The sequence below is a fragment of the Mobula birostris genome, chromosome 7 (assembly GCF_030028105.1).
Source record: "Mobula birostris isolate sMobBir1 chromosome 7, sMobBir1.hap1, whole genome shotgun sequence".
Taxonomy (NCBI): Eukaryota; Metazoa; Chordata; class Chondrichthyes; order Myliobatiformes; family Myliobatidae; genus Mobula; species Mobula birostris.
Genome location: NC_092376.1, coordinates 146,098,640 through 146,114,647, shown reverse-complemented (window position 1 = coordinate 146,114,647; position 16,008 = coordinate 146,098,640). Strand labels below are relative to the sequence as shown.

Genomic DNA, 16,008 nt, shown 5'->3' with positions numbered 1-16,008 from the left:
TGATGCCACAATGGAGCATCACTGAGAATTTATTATGAAACACACATCTCCACCTTTTCTCTGATGTGAATGACTACCTAATTTCTAATTGTGACAAAGGATTGCTTGTTAGATTCTTGTATACTAATCATAACACCTATGGGGTTGAATTTAGCTTTTGCAAATTGAAAAGAATATCAATACAAATATGCATATGTTATAAATATGTATCTATAATGTGCTCTGCTGAAAATAATGTACTGAATATTTGTTAAGATTGGAGTTATTAGAAACAGACTATCCAGCAGAGTATGTGATTACTGGCTGACAAACATTAATCTCCTGCAAGTGGGAAAAACATTCCAGATAACTGACAATATGAACTTTCTAGTATGCCTTTTAATGTTCAGAGTAACTTGGCAATTAGAGTTCTGAAATACAAAGTCAGTTGTTGAAAAGGCAGTTGAAAGGTTATAAAAGGTTTGCCTATAATATTATTTAGAACTGCAAGAGCATATCAGTGCACATAGTGGAAATCCAAATTAAAAGAAGTGCTCAGTCATCCAGGCAATTTCTAGGAAGTGCCTCACAACCCTGAGCATCCATCTGCATTAGACAAAAAGGCCAAACTGGCCCTCTGCTCCTAGCAGTCGATCAGTAATGTTTCACAGGTTACTATGTCTCCAGAGGCCTCACCACAGAATAGCCCTGTTCAAACCTGCTTTTTAATTCACTATTGGCTATTTACATAAATGGTAGTAGCAATGTTTAAAACTGATAAAAATCAATTACTGTCTTTGACATGAGTCAAAGTACTCCACTTAACAGATTTTGACAGTGAGCTAGTTTAACAATGGAAAACCAACATCCCATTCTGACAAAAGGCATGGCCAGACTTTGCATAGCAGGATCCAGCAATCAAGCTGGGTCACATAAATCATTCAATAACCTAGGCCTTATTTCCATTCAACTTGCTGAAGACCAGTGGATTTGAAGGCTTTCAACTCTGTAGTAAGGTTATCAACCTGTAACAGCAACTCATTCCCTCTCTCAAGATTGTGCTTGACTGCTGAAAAATCATGTAGGAAATGGAAACATCTTTTTAAAAAGCATGATAATAGAATGCTTAGAAAATAAAAATCTAGCTAATCTTACTCCTTCAGCCTTCCTTCATAGTCACACAATTTTCCCAATTTCAAGTGATTAATCAGTTCTCTACTCAATGCCATAGTTCAATAAGACACACTATTCCTCAGCTGTGAAGTCCAGATCCTAACCACCTGCTGTGTAATAAAGAATTTTGCCATGTCATTTCAACTCTTCTGCCACAAACTTACATTCTACATCCTCTGGTTGATACTTCTATGAATGGGAGAAGTTTTTCTCTATTACCTCTACTGTGATTTTAATACAACTCTAACTTCCCCATTCTATCCACATAACTAAAGTCTCTAATCTCATGATTTATTCTAGTAATTCCAATTTAATTCAGAATTAAAATATACACCTTTCTAAGATAGACTCAGCCAAGAAAAAACAAAAAAAAAATCTCAGCAGGTACAAATATTTAGGGATACGGGTGGTATGCAGAAGAAACTGTTCATTGCAACATGCAGGCGTATATTACCACCTCACAGTAGTACAAGGTGGAACTCATGGCAAGATCAAGACTAAAATATAACATGCTAGATCTCCGCAATTTCTAAATGATGTCTATGGAAGTTAATGACAGTGGCAACTCAACACTGAACAGAATACTTCTGGCAATTATATCAGATTTTCACATAATAATTAGTTCTAGTAACAGAAATATACATTACTTGTCATAGTAAAATAATCAATGTTAGAAATGATTAATTATTTGTCTACTTGCAAAGATTTCTTAAGCCAATTGTATCTTGTGCATTTTATCTTGACCATGCCAAGGTGCCTTTGTGCATTTTTATTTTGACTGGTTAGTAATTTGTCTTTCTTGGAAAAGTAGTATCAAAAACCAGTAACAAGAGAGGTATAAATCTATTAAGCAAATCACATATTCATGTTTAACTGTTTAATACAGACCAGATTATATAGATACAGCAATGGCTGAAAGAATTGCAAACCCAGTGCATTTGTTCTTCTCCCCTTTTGCCAACACAAGCAGGTTGCACAAAATTAGTGTTATTTAAGAAACAGCTGTAAATTAACAAGCGGCTTTCATTCTCCCCCCTCACCAAAGGGATAGCAGTCACATTTTTAAAGTGTCTTGAATATGCAACACTACGCAAGGAACCTGCGCCATGCATCATTCTCTTTTCACCTTTTTCTGAATCTTGCTGCCAGAGTTGCATAACCTGACCACATGGCCCTGGGAAGAACAAATACTGATTCACCAACTAATAGGAATCAATGCAAACTTGTTCACTTCAGATCATGTAAATAATACCAGTGATTTCCTTTTACTGAGAGATTTCCAATGTGCGCCAGAGGACTACTGCTAGTTTATGCCATCTTGAATCACAAAACAATTAAATCCTTTGGGTGATAGAACTTGTTACTTTTCTAACATTTTAAAATGTCATTAGCCGTGAATATAGATGAAAGTGATAAATTGTAACATAAAATCTTCATCATGATCTTTTGGAATGTTTTATTAGCCAATACATATATGAAAATTTGAAATGGAAACAGACATAAATTATGCAACTGGGGTACAAATTTGTCTTGAGTACTATTGTTATTGCATTTCCCTTATTATACTTCCATGTACAGTACTGATGAAATAAAATGATCTATTTAGATGTCATGCAAAACAGTTTTTCACCATACCACATGGCAATAATAAGCAGACAGTCATAGAGAGTGATTGTTGGATACACTGTCTGATATTAAGTTCTTTGTCTTTAAACAGATTTAAATACTGGTTGTTGTTCAAAACAATATCAAACATATCTCATAAGCAACCATGCTAAACATCTGCTCCACCAATTCAGTAAAACATTTTCTCCTTATTGCTTTATAGACTACTTTTATTGAAGTATTTTAAAACATGTTTTAATCTCACATGAATCAGGATCATATTTATAATTTAAAAACATATAATAAAATGGTACATCTGTGTGTCCCGCACATAGCTCAGTAATGAAACAATCTAGAAGTCAACACGAGGAATTCTGCAGATGCTGGAAATTCAAGAAACACACATCAAAGTTGCTGGTGAACACAGCAGGCCAGGCAGCATCTCTAGGAAGAGGTACAGTCGACGTTTCGGGCCGAGACCCTTCATCAGGACTAACTGAAGGAAGATGGCATGAACATTAACTTCTCTAACTTCCGCTAATGCCCCACCTCCCCCTCGTACCCCATCCGTTATTTATTTATATACACACATTCTTTCTCTCTCTCTCTCTCCTTTTTCTCCCTCTGTCCCTCTCACTACACCCCTTGTCCATCCTCCGGGTTTTCTCCCCCCGTCCCCCTTTTCCTTCTCCCTGGGCCTCCTGTCCCATGATCCTCTCATATCCCTTTTGCCAATCACCTGTCCAGCTCTTGGCTCCATCCCTCCCCCTCCTGTCTTCTCCTATCATTTTGGATCTCCCCCTCCCCCTCCCACTTTCAAATCTCTTACTAGCTCTTCCTTCAGCTAGTCCTGACGAAGGGTCTCAGCCCGAAACGTCGACTGTACCTCTTCCTAGAGATGCTGCCCGGCCTGCTGCGTTCACCAGCAACTTTGATGTGTGAATCTAGAAGTCACATGTTTTTCATACAGATTAGGTTTTCCATAAGACAGTGCATTACACTGCTAGTTTTTCTAAAACCCTCATAGGAGACTCTCCACTGCACAAAAGATGTATTAACACATTTGGAGTATTGTGAACAGGTTTGGGCCCCCTATCTAAGAAAAGATGTGTTGGCATTGGAGAACATCTAGAGGACATTTCTGAAAATGGTCCCAGAAATGTAAGGGTTAATGTATGAGGAGCATTTGATGGCTCTGTGCCTGTGCTTGCAGGAAAATGGGGTGGGGAGGGGAAAGGGAGCGCATTGAAAATTACCAAATATTCAAAGGCCTAGGTAGAGTGGACATGGAAAAGATGTTTTCAACAGTGAGGGAGTCCAGGACCGGAAAGCACAACCTCAGAATCAAAGCATGTCCCTGTAGAACAGAGATAAGGAGGAATTTCTTTAGCCAGGGGATATTGAATCAAGAATTCATTGCCACAGATGGCTGGGGAGGCCAAGACAATAGGTGCAGGAGCCATGTACCTATTTTCTGTCTGTTTGTATTGTATTTTGTGTCGCTTGCTTATTATAGGGAATCTGTCACGTGAGTTGGGATGTGGTAGAAGCAAATGAGTATAGTTATATACTCACACTTTGTCTTTAGTTTGAGCCAGGGGTGAGCCATGGGATTTTTATTGTTGAATGCTCTTAGAGTGCTAAGATTATTTAATTCTGACTAAATTGTTATTTGTATTGCTATTACACTGCTTATCTTGTTATATTACTAGTTTTAGTTTCATTAGTCTTTTTTTAAAAATTGCTACAAAATTGCTTGTCTTTGCTGGTTTCTTAAAGGATCAAAAGTACTTTTTTGAACTTCTGAACTTCATTATTTGAAGTACGCCATACAGTGTCAACCTCATGCTTTGTCTCTGAGCAGTCGTGGTCCACTTTCAAGGAACTGCTACATTTTGTCAACATAAAAAAAGTTACACCAAACAAACACCAGTCTACGGCTATAGATCACCTCAGATCTGCCGGCAGCATTGTAATCACTACACTAGTAACCAGAGCAGCTGGCAGCAAGTAACAACCTTTTGTTGATTTGTGCTGTGTTTGTGGTTTGAACACAGTTTTGAATGGTCAGCACTGCTATCCATTGGGGACCATTTCTCGATTGTGGGGTGTTTGTCCAAGGGTTCAACTCTTTGTTTTACTCAGGTGCTGAAATATTGTCCCAGCTGTCAACATTTAAACTGAATGCTGTTTGCTTGGTCTGGTTTAAGTACAGACAGTTTATTGACTGAGTTTAACAAATCGAGTATCGCTGGTGCTGTGGATGAACAAAGAGTTAATTGTGAGTGGCGCAATAAGGAGAAAGTAATATGAGTGAACCGAAGCATGGAACTGACTCTCATATTGAGGCTGGAAAAAGAGAAATTAAACTTACTTCAAAAGCTTTATCAGGTAGAATCGGTCTTCAAGAGGAATACAAGACAAATATGAACAAAATTCACGGTTTAATTCTATCAATTAAGGATCTTCTGGGAAATAAAGAAAATGCCTTTCAAGTTCAATCTCATCTCAAGGACTTGACCAGTCCTTGTAAAGCTGTTGCTAAGCAACATCACATGTTGTCACTACTTCCCAAGGTCGAGCAGGAAAAACAGATGCCTTAGTAATGCATTCAAATTGCATGTTAAACAATGGCTGACTCAAACATGTTCTATTGAAGGTCATGTTGCCGTAACAAGTGAAAAAGTTTCTCAAATTCCAAGGCATGTTTTGACTACACTAGTAGCAGTGGATCCACAGGTTGACGTGAAACCCAGCAAAAGTGTGTCAGCTGTCAATGCTCCAAGTTCTTCTACAAGCAAAGCATCTTTTGAATTTATTACCTCCTCTGCACACATTAAAACAGTGGCTGATTTAGCCGATTTAGCTGCATTAATCACATGTCAACGATTATTAACGAACAAACTTGCACTGGAAGAGCAAGAGCTGGTGCTCTTGGAACAGCTACAGTAAAGGAAGAAACAGTATCAGTCGCAGGAAGAAATTGCCGCTCAAGGGTCAATGTTAATATCCTAAGGGCTTCAAGTGTGGCGAGTGCTAAAAGTGCTCCAGCAGGACAGTCCTATGGTGTGAGATCCTATAGTGATAAGGCACAGAGAAAACCCAACACATTCAATGTCAATGTTGATTCATTTATTCCTCAAGTGTCTGTGAAACATGAGTTAGACCCTCAAGAGTAGTTTACTCTTAGCTTGTGCTAAGGAGACATTCTGAACCTATGTCATATCCAACAGCTGAAAGGGTTCATGGGAACATTAATTAACAGCATGGAAACACTCTTGTTTTAGATGATAGAGATCAATATAGTATTATTGATATTACGAGGAAGCAAAATGAAATAGCAACCTTAGAGGTACAACAACACATTACATCTTTGCCTAAAAGAGAGATTCAAGTCTTCGATGACGATCCACTGCAGTATCATGCATTCATAAAATAGTATTGAAGGCAAGATTGACAGCTATGGTGACTGCCTCTATTTCCTTAAACAGTACACTAGAGGTCGCCATAGAGAATTTGATTCTGAGGAAGAATATCTAATGGCTAATGCTTTACTACAGGAGCATTTAGGTAATGAACAGAAAACTGCATCTGCCTGCATGCAAAAAGGTCTTTATTGGGCATCTATCAAATCTGAAGATATGAAAGCTCATCAAGACTATAGTCTTTTTCTCAGAGACTGTTGTAATGCCATGGAAAAAGTGCAGTACATGCAAGAGCTGGACATGCTTGCTAATATGTCAATTGTCGTAAAGAAATTGCCCTATATGCTTGGGAATAAGTGGAGAACGGTGGGCTGCAAACTGCAAGAAAGGCACAACAGTAAGACTACTTTCACCGACATTGTTGATTTTATTGAAAGGCAAATAAAACAGATGCCTTAGTAATGCATTCAAATTGCATTACCCCAATGTTTGGAAATACACAGGATGCTACATCACCTGCAATAATAAAGGTGTAAACAAAACTGAGTCACAATAATGTTCTAAGGCTAAAGGAAGCAGCTTTGTCACTATTGTGGCCACTGTAAGAAGTAAAGCTAAATTTGAGCCTGGAATTAATGGAGTGGAACGGGTTTGTCTTGTTCTGCGAGGGTGAACACATAATTGATTTGTGTTGTCAGCTGCAGAAAATGGCACATAATGAGAAGACTGCCTTCCTAAAGAAAAATGGTGTCTATTTTTGGTTGTTTATGTACAGGACACATCAGCGAAAATTGTAGGAAGAGCCTTTCATGCAAGGTATGCAATGATAAGCATCCCATCATACTTGATATTCACTCTAACAAAAAGGGTGCAAAATCAAAACAAGCCGTGAAAGAATCAAGCACAGCAGTGAGTAGTTTTCTGGAATTTAATGGCCTTACAGGGGTTGGCAATTGTGATTGTAAACTTCCCATAGTTTCAGTACAAGTGAAGTCTAAGAAGGGTAACAAGACAGTGGTTAGTTATGCTTTCCTAGATCAAGAAAGTACAACAGTGTTCTGCACAGTGAGTCTCATGAACAAGCTGAACCTCACAGGAAAAATGAAACACATTCTATTATGCATCATGGGTCAAAAAATCAGCTACATTGTTTCATGGTTGGAAGTGGCTGGTTTAGATGGTGAAAACTATTGTGGACTACCTAACATCTATACACAGGAAAGTATGCCTGTCCACAATGGAATGTTCCATGACAGAGAGATCTCCAGGGATGGTCTCACCTGAATCATGTCCACTTGCCAGAGATTGATACAGAAATTGAGCTGCTGATAGGGATGAATGTGCCTAAAGCACTGGAGCCATTGCAAGCGATTCACAGTGTTAATGGTGGACTCTATGCAATTAGAACAACGTTGGGTTGGACTGTGAATGGACCACCTAACAAAGATACTGGTGACGGGAGAAACTGTGCTGAGCCTGAGTTAACAGTTCACAGGATCTGTTTTAAACTTGGATGAGCTTTGCCAGCAGAAGTTAAAGGCAGACTTGCCTGAATGCAGTCACGATGAACAACCTGCTTTGTCAATAGTAGATCACAAGTTCATGGAGTTTATTGCAAATTCTGCAAGTCTGGTGGATGGCCATTACCAGATTTTGAGAAAAAAAGGTTAACATGCCAAATAATAGGAAGATTGCTGAACGGCATGCTCTAAATCTAAGGAAGAGGTTTAAGGTTTTGTCATTTCACACTGACTACACAGCTTTCATGAAGGATGTCATCTCCAAAGTGATGCCAAAAGATTGCCAGCAGAAGATCTGGAACACAGTGTTGGAGAAGGCTGGTGTATTCCACATCATGGTGCTTACCACCCCAGAAAAGGGAAACTTTGTGTTGTGTTTTACTGTGGAACGACTTACCAGGAAATATCACTTAATGCTCAGCTTTTACAGGGACCAGATCTTACTAGTTCACTGACTGGAGTCATAACCAGATTCAGAAAAGAACCAGTGGTGAGCGTGGCAGATATTGAATCAAAGTTTCATCAGGTTAAAGTAAGAAGTGGAAAATACAGATCTGTTGAGTTTTCTCTAGTAGTCTGATGGTGACTTCAGCCAAGATATGGCAGACTGTAGAATGGTGGTACATCTTCTTGGAGCAACTTCATCACCAAACTGTGCCAGCTTCGCTCTTATGAAAAACACTGAAGATAATGAACAGTTTAGCTGTGTGACAGTGGATAAGGTTCTGTGCTGCTTCTATTTTGATGACTGCCTTGTGTCAGTGTCTTCTGAGGAAGAAACTGTGTTTCTCTATCATGACCTTGTATCCATTTTTGCTAAAGGCAGTTTTCAACTCACAAAGTGGATAAGCAATGGGTATAGTGTGCTATTAGTGATACCTGCAGAACAAAGAGCAAAAGACGTGAAGGATTTGGACTTGGAGCAAATATACCTTTGGTGGAGAGAGTACTGGACATGCTAAATATATTCAGTCTGATACTTTCAAGTTTAAGGTCACTCACCAGAAGGGGGATCGTCTCCACAATTAGCTCCATCTATGATCCTTTAGGAATCTTGAGTCTGGTTGTATTATTTGCTAACAAGATCCGACAAGATCTATGTAAGAAAGGGCTTGGCTGGGATGACACTATAGTTGCTCATGAGTAGCCAAGCTGGTTGGAAAAACTCTGCCAGTTGGAAGATTTCAAGGTTGTTAGACATTTGAAAACTTAGATTTTGGAACAGTGACCTACGTACTGTTGCACAACACATTCTCTCAGATGCACAGTGCTTTTATCATGGGAAAATGTAAAGTAGCTCCATTGAAGATGGTTTCTTTTCCTCATACGGAGCTCACTGCTGCTACGATGGCAAGCCGTTTTGGAGGAAGGAGTTCAGGACTTCGATTTTTGGACTGATAGTACTTCTGCGCTGAAGTACATCAAGAATGAAACTTCCAGGTTTTGAAATTTCATTGCAAACAGTTTCAGATATTCGTAAGATCCCATGAGCATCGCAATGGCAGTATGTACATACTTCAAGCAACGCAGTGGATGTGGCTTCTAGAGGGCTGAAGGTGAAAGCATTCCTGAAGAATGAGACATAGGTGGCAGGGCCTCAGTATCTTCTTCATCCTGAAAATGAATAGTCTGTGAATCCCAATTGTTCTAGAGAATTTGGGCTAGATGATTTGGAAGTAAAGTGGAGTGCTACAATGAATGGCATGCACTTTGAAGAGGCGGTGGATGTGATAACACATATAATCCATCACTTCTCATCTTGGACCAGTTGGAGGAAGACAGTGACCTGGATTCTTAGATTCTCAGTCCTCAAAGAGGGATCAGAAGTGGAGGGAATGAGCAATTTCAAGTGCCTGAGTGTCTACCTCCAAGGACATAGCCTGGACCCAGCATATTGATGTAGCTATAAAGAAAGCAAGACAGCAGTTATATTTCATGAGGAGTTTCAGGAGATTTGGTAAGTCACCAAAACCACTCGCAAATGTCTAAAGATGTGGACAGCATTCTGATTGGCTGCATCACCATCTGGTGGGGGTGGGGGGGCTACTGCATAGGATTGAAGTAAGTTGCAAAAAATTATAAGATTAGCCAGCTCCATCATTGGTACTAGCCTTCAAGGAGCGGTGCATCAGATGCCATGCAATGCAGTGCATTGTACTACTGCTGCAAAGTTAACATATTTCTTGACATATGCTGGTGATATTAAACCCGATTCTGATTTTAAAACCTGCTCTTGTTTATTAGTCAGAAGAAGAAGGCAACATCGCTCTTGCTCAGTCTGACTTGGATGAAGAACGAGGGTATCCGTTGAAGAGAGAGATTGAGAAGGCCAAAGGTCATATTAGCCAAGATTGTCTCTCAGTGGAGGAGCTCAGAAAGGCTGAAATGGAGAACACTGGGTTTTGCCAAAGAGATATTTCCAGATGAACCTCCATTTACATGTGTAGGAATGGACTTTTGCGTTGAAGGGCAGGAGTACAATGAAGAGGTATAGGGTCATATTTACCTGTCTAGCTATATGAGCTGTTCACATTGAAGTGGCATCTTCTTTAGACACAGATTCCCTCGTTAATGCACTTTGTCGCTTTATAGCAAGATGAGGACAGGTTCATTAACTGTGCTCTGATAATGCAACAAACTTTGTTGGAGCTGAGCATGAGTTGCAAGATGCCATTGAGAAACCATTTACGGATGTCCTTCATTAGAAGGAACATATCCACTTCATAAGTGGAACATGGGAGAGACTGATCAGGTTTTTGCGAAAGGTCCTCAATTCCACCAGAAAGGTACAGAATCTTGACAAAGAGGGTTTCCACACTGTCCTTTGTGAAGTAGAGGCTATTATCAATGGTTGTCCAATTGCTAAAGCATCCTCTGATCCTAATGATTTGGAAGTATTAACACCCAGCCATCTGTTGCTTCTAAAGCCCATACCATCCTTACCACCAAGAGAGTTCCAAAAGACATTAATGCTTGTCATAGACGAAAGCAAGTCCAATACATGTCAAATTTGTTTTGGAACAGTGGGTCAAGGAGTGTTTACCACAGCTGCAGGAATGTTGGAATTGGTCAGGTATAAAACGCAATTTCCTCATAGAAGACATTGTGTTTATTGTTGATAACACGGTGCCTTGAAACTCGTGGATCATGGGAAGAATCATTCAAGTTTTTCCAAACAGAAGAGGAATTGTGTGACAGGAGTGCATCAATACCAAAACCAGCTGGCTGGACAGGTATAACCAAGATATCTCTTCTACAGAAAACAGAGGTTTAAGGAGCTACATCTCTGGAAGCTTCATGATTTTGACTTGACTTACCAACTTGACGAAGAGTGGTGGTAAAGATCACTCTGTACTGGGCTACACGCTGTTAAACTCTGGCGTAGATAACTGTCGCATGATTTGTCCGAAAGAAGAAAGGATATTTGCATGAATACTTATCATTGACGATTTCATGGCTACTATTTTAATAGCATGTAGTTGTAATTATTATCGTGTAATTATTAGGGGAATGAATGTAGAAGCCATGTACTGTATCTATTTTCTGTCTGTCTGTATTGTATTTTGTGTTGTGCATTTATTATGAGCAATCTGTCATGTGGGCTGGAACATGGTAAAGATGAATGAGTATAGTTAAGTATTAACGTTTTGTCTTTAGTTCAGTTTAGTCTAGTTAGAATCAGGGATGAGCCACTGGGGTGATTTTTTTTGTTGACTGCTCATTATATCACTAGTTTTAGTTTCATTAGTTTTTTTACCACTACAAGATTGTTGGTCTTTTCTGGTTTCTTAATAAAGGACTGAACATACTCTTTTGAACTTTGGAACTTCCTTATTTGTAGCACGCCAAACAGTGTCAACCCTGTGTCTAGCCTCTGAGCAGTTTTGGTTCATTTTCAAGTAACCGCTACATGGAGGTTGATAGGTTCTTTACTAGTAAGAGCTTCAAAGGATATGGAGAGAAGGCAAGAGAAAGAGGTTGGGTGGGAAAATAAATCAGCCATGATCAAATGGCGGAGCAAACTTGATAGGCCCAATAGCTTAATTCTGCACCTATGTCTTATGTTCTCATGGTCCTAATTTTCCCATTGAAAATTGACAAGATTTATTTTCCACATCTGTTTTTAAGATACTAAATATTTGGGTGGACCTGACCCAAGTACTTTTGGCATAGCTGAACCACCAAAAGAAACTGAAAATTTGTGCCTGAGTTTCTGTTGGGGATGATTATGATTTAGGCCAGTTAGATGAATAATCCAAGACAAAGAATCAAATTTAGTGAGATTCCAAAGAAAACCTTGAATACTATTCCAGAAGCCACTTACAATGGCTTAGGAATGTTTTTCTGGATGCCCTTGGTAGAAAGAAAAGAACTTTCTTCATGTAATATTGGTTAATGTCAAAGACAAAACCTGATTGCCTCAGCTGAGGCATCATTAAGCATTGCTTCAACACTTTTGATACGGGTGTGGAGAAGAACTTCACATTCACCTTTTAAATTCCTTTTAAGCTTGACAAATGTTGAGAGTCCAACATGTAAACCTGATCAAGGAACTGAAAAGGAAAAAAAATCTAAAAGATTGTAAACATTGTTTGGAAGGAATGGACAATGACTCAAAAAGCAGCCATTAAACATTAAGTCAAACACTGCAAAGTATTAAATAATAATAATTTAACAGGAGCAGTTCCTTTAGTTCTAGCCAGAGGATTTTGTCAAACACTACTAATAATTTCATGAGGTACTAAAGCAAGTGAATTAAGAGCCTGTATTAAAGCATCAAATATCTGGGAAAATGTTAAACAATTATACTTGAAAACTGTTATGCAAGCATGTTTGACAGGTAATCCACCTGTGAGTGAATTTGCTTCTGATTTATTCAAATTAGGAAAAGAGGAAATTAAACATTAAGACAGGAGGAATGAAAACCTTGGGCTGACCTGATTCATCACTTCATGATTTGATAGGAGTGGTTTCCCCCAAGTGTCACTCTACATTAATGTCATTCTGTATACAGTGGCAAGCAAAAGTTTGGGCACCCCTGGTCAAAATTTCTGTTACTGTGAATAGCTAAACGAGTAAAAGATGAACTGATTTCCAGAAGGCATAAAGTTAAAGATGACACATTTCTTTAATATTTTAAGCAAGAAAACTTTTTTATTTCCATCTTTTACAGTTTCAAAATAACAAAAAAGGAAAAGGGCCCGAAGCAAAAGTTTGGGCACCCTGCATGGCAGTACTTAGTAACACTCCTTTTGGTAAGTATCACAGCTTGTAAACACTTTCTGTAGCCAGCTAAGGATCTTTCAATTCTTGTTTGGGGGATTTTCGCCCATTCTTCCTTGCAAGAGGCTTCTAGTCCTGTGAGATTCTTGGGCCGTCTTGCATGTACTGTTCTATTTTAACTTCATCAGTCCACAGGATTTGTTTCCAAAATGCATCAGGCTGGCTTAGATGTTCCTTTGAACCTTTTGAATAGAACTTTTTGGCTGCAATGAGCAAAGGTATGTTTGGAGAAAAAAGGGTGCAGAATTTCATGAAAAGAACCCCTCTTCAACTGTTAAGCACAGGGGTGGATCGATCATGCCTTGGGCTTGTGTTGCAGCCAGTGGCACGGGGAACATTTACTGACAGAGGGAAGAATGAATTCAATTAAATATCAGCAAATTCTGGAAGCAAACATCACACCATCTGTAAAAAAGTTGAAAATGAAAACAAGGTGGTTTCTACAACAGGATAATGAACCTAAACACACCTCAAAATCCACAATGGACTACCTCGAGGCGCAAGCTGAAGGTTTTGCCATGTCCCTCACAGTCCCCCGACCTAAACATCATTGAAAATCTGTGGATAGACCTCAAAAAAGCAGTGCATGCAAGACGACCCAAGAATCTTACAGAACTAGAAGCCTTTTTCAAGGAATAATGGGCGAAAATCCCCCAAACAAGAATTGAAAGACTTTTAGCTGGCTACAGAAAGCGTTTACAAGATGTGATACTTGCCAAAGGGATGTGTTACTAAGTACAGGGTGCCCAAACTTTTGCTTCAGGCCCTTTTCCTTTTTTTGTTATTTTGAAACTATAAAAAATGGAAATAAAAAAGTTTTCTTGCTTAGAATATTAAAGAAATGTGTCATCTTTAACTTTATGCCTTTTGGAAATCAGTTCATCTTTTACTTGCTTAGCTATTCACAGTAAGAGAAATTTTGACCAGGGGTGCCCAACCTTTTGCATGCCGCTGTATGTGTATATTTTCATTGGTAACTTTCCTTAAACTACATTGTTCTAAACCTGTAAATAAATATATAACTATCCACAAGTAACACAAGTTAAATTTTATTCTATTTACAAGGAATCTTATAAAACCCAACAGCACAGATATAAATGCAAACATCATGATTACCAGCATAATAGCCCTGCAATGCTGGGTATAGCAGTTATATTAAAAGTAAATTGCATGACCCGTAAATGTGAAAAAGTGCAATAAAGGACATAATGCTTACAGTTTACAAAAAGACACTGATGAGGCTATATGTTGGTCAAAAGATGAGGGGAAATATGACATCTACTTTACTTACAAAGAATTTGGTCGATCCAGTTTCATTGCACACACCTCAGTGTCACTAGATCCCAGACTATGCACGCTTTGTCGATTGGTTTTAGAACTGGATGAGGCATTCACAGTTGGAACAAACACAGATACATTACTGGAGACTGCAATGTTGTTCTGCTTCTCTGTCAAGTTAAATATAAATTTTGTTTAAATGTGACACATTATCCAACTACCATTCAATTACATAGTACTTTACAAATTATGAACATTTTTTCTGCAAAACTTAACCAAACTATTTTAATTTTGTTTTCAGTGTTAAACATTTAAATCTGCATGTTATATCCTGCACTACCCAATGCATTCAGTATTCAGGCAGTGCACCAGAATGACCCATTTTGCTTGTTGAATATTCAAAAGCTTTCAAAAATTGGTATCATCACTCTCCAGCACAATTGTGTTTATACAAGCAAAACAGATTTAATAAATTATTGTCATGATCCCAACACAATAACAACATTGGAAAGACACTGAAATAAGTGCATGGATATAAAGCATTTAGAGGGGTCTGGCCCAGCAAAAGGAACTAATGGGCACCATGGTTGTGATGGACAAGTTGGATTGATGGGCCTGTTTCCATGTTGTATTACTCTATAACTGACCATATGTGAAACTTTTACTCATTCTGATAGATTTATATCCCTGAAGTTAACATTGTTCTCCAAAATAGTTTATTAAAATAAAATTCTAAAAAGATACCTCACCAAATATCCAGTGACTCAGACAAGATTTTACATATTTTCCAGATAAATTATCACTCTGGAGGAGAATGGTATAGAGAAAAGGAAAATCAGGTGTGGCTGGAAAGGGAAAAGGAAATACGACCATGTAATTGCCACCTTCATGGCATTGTATAAGAAGCATTATTGGCAGATGCCTGAAGAAACAGACCACATGTTCTACCCTGAGTAACATGTGAAATGTAACAAAATAAACAAAATAAAACTTGCACTGAGAAATTGATCTCTGCATTATTTCCTGCACTTGTCACTAAGGTTTGGTTTGACTAGAGAGGGAAAGCTGACATATAATATTGGTTCACCAGCACTGGTAAGCTCCTTGTCTACACAAATTATCTCACAGAGAGCCTGCAGAGTTAATGAGCTTCTGAGCATAACAGAAAAGTGCAAAATATAATTACTTAACATTGCAGTGGAATACTTCGGTAGGGGCAGAGGATTACAAAGTGCAAAATACCCAACCAAACCATGTTAGAAATACTCAGCACGTCAGATACCATCCATGGAGAAACAAATTTAATATATGAGGTCAATGATCCTTTCTTCAGAATGAGAAAAGTATGAATACTTGCGTTTTAAAAAGTAGAAAACAAAAGAGGATGGCTGTGATGTGGAGACCAAGATTATGTAGATGAGAGATACTTTTAGTGACAACAGTTAGAAAGAGAAAGAAACAAATGGAGGTGAAATAGAAGAGAAATAATGTCTGGTGGTGAAAGATACAGTGAATGATTTTAAGAATATGGCGGCTAGTGAGTGAAAGCTAGGGAGGAGGGAAAGTGCGTGAGTGAAATGTAGAAAATAGAAGAAATATAGTTGACTGCCATGTTAACTGTGGTAGAGGGAGAACCATAATTAAGGGAAAAAAAAGCTACATGAAGGAATAGATACGACAAATGGATTTTTCTTAGAGAATGAGGCATATACTAGAAAGGTCATGAGCCAAGGAACAATTAAACA

At 38.5% G+C, this 16,008-nt stretch overlaps 1 protein-coding gene across 4 annotated transcripts in view; it reads right to left on the bottom strand.

The window, feature by feature from the left end:
- Positions 1-16,008, bottom strand: part of LOC140200486 (rho GTPase-activating protein 26-like) — a 193,425-nt gene that overhangs the window by 21,858 nt on the left and 155,559 nt on the right. For 2 of the 4 annotated variants that reach the window (XM_072263883.1, XM_072263881.1), the window contains exons 20-21: positions 14,277-14,433; positions 2,279-2,326 (exon numbers count right to left, since the gene is read on the bottom strand). In XM_072263883.1, the coding sequence (XP_072119984.1) occupies positions 2,279-2,326; positions 14,277-14,433 (205 nt within the window). The remainder of the gene's footprint in view (positions 1-2,278; positions 2,327-14,276; positions 14,434-16,008) is intronic. The other 2 variants (XM_072263884.1, XM_072263882.1) reach the window with 1 other exon arrangement.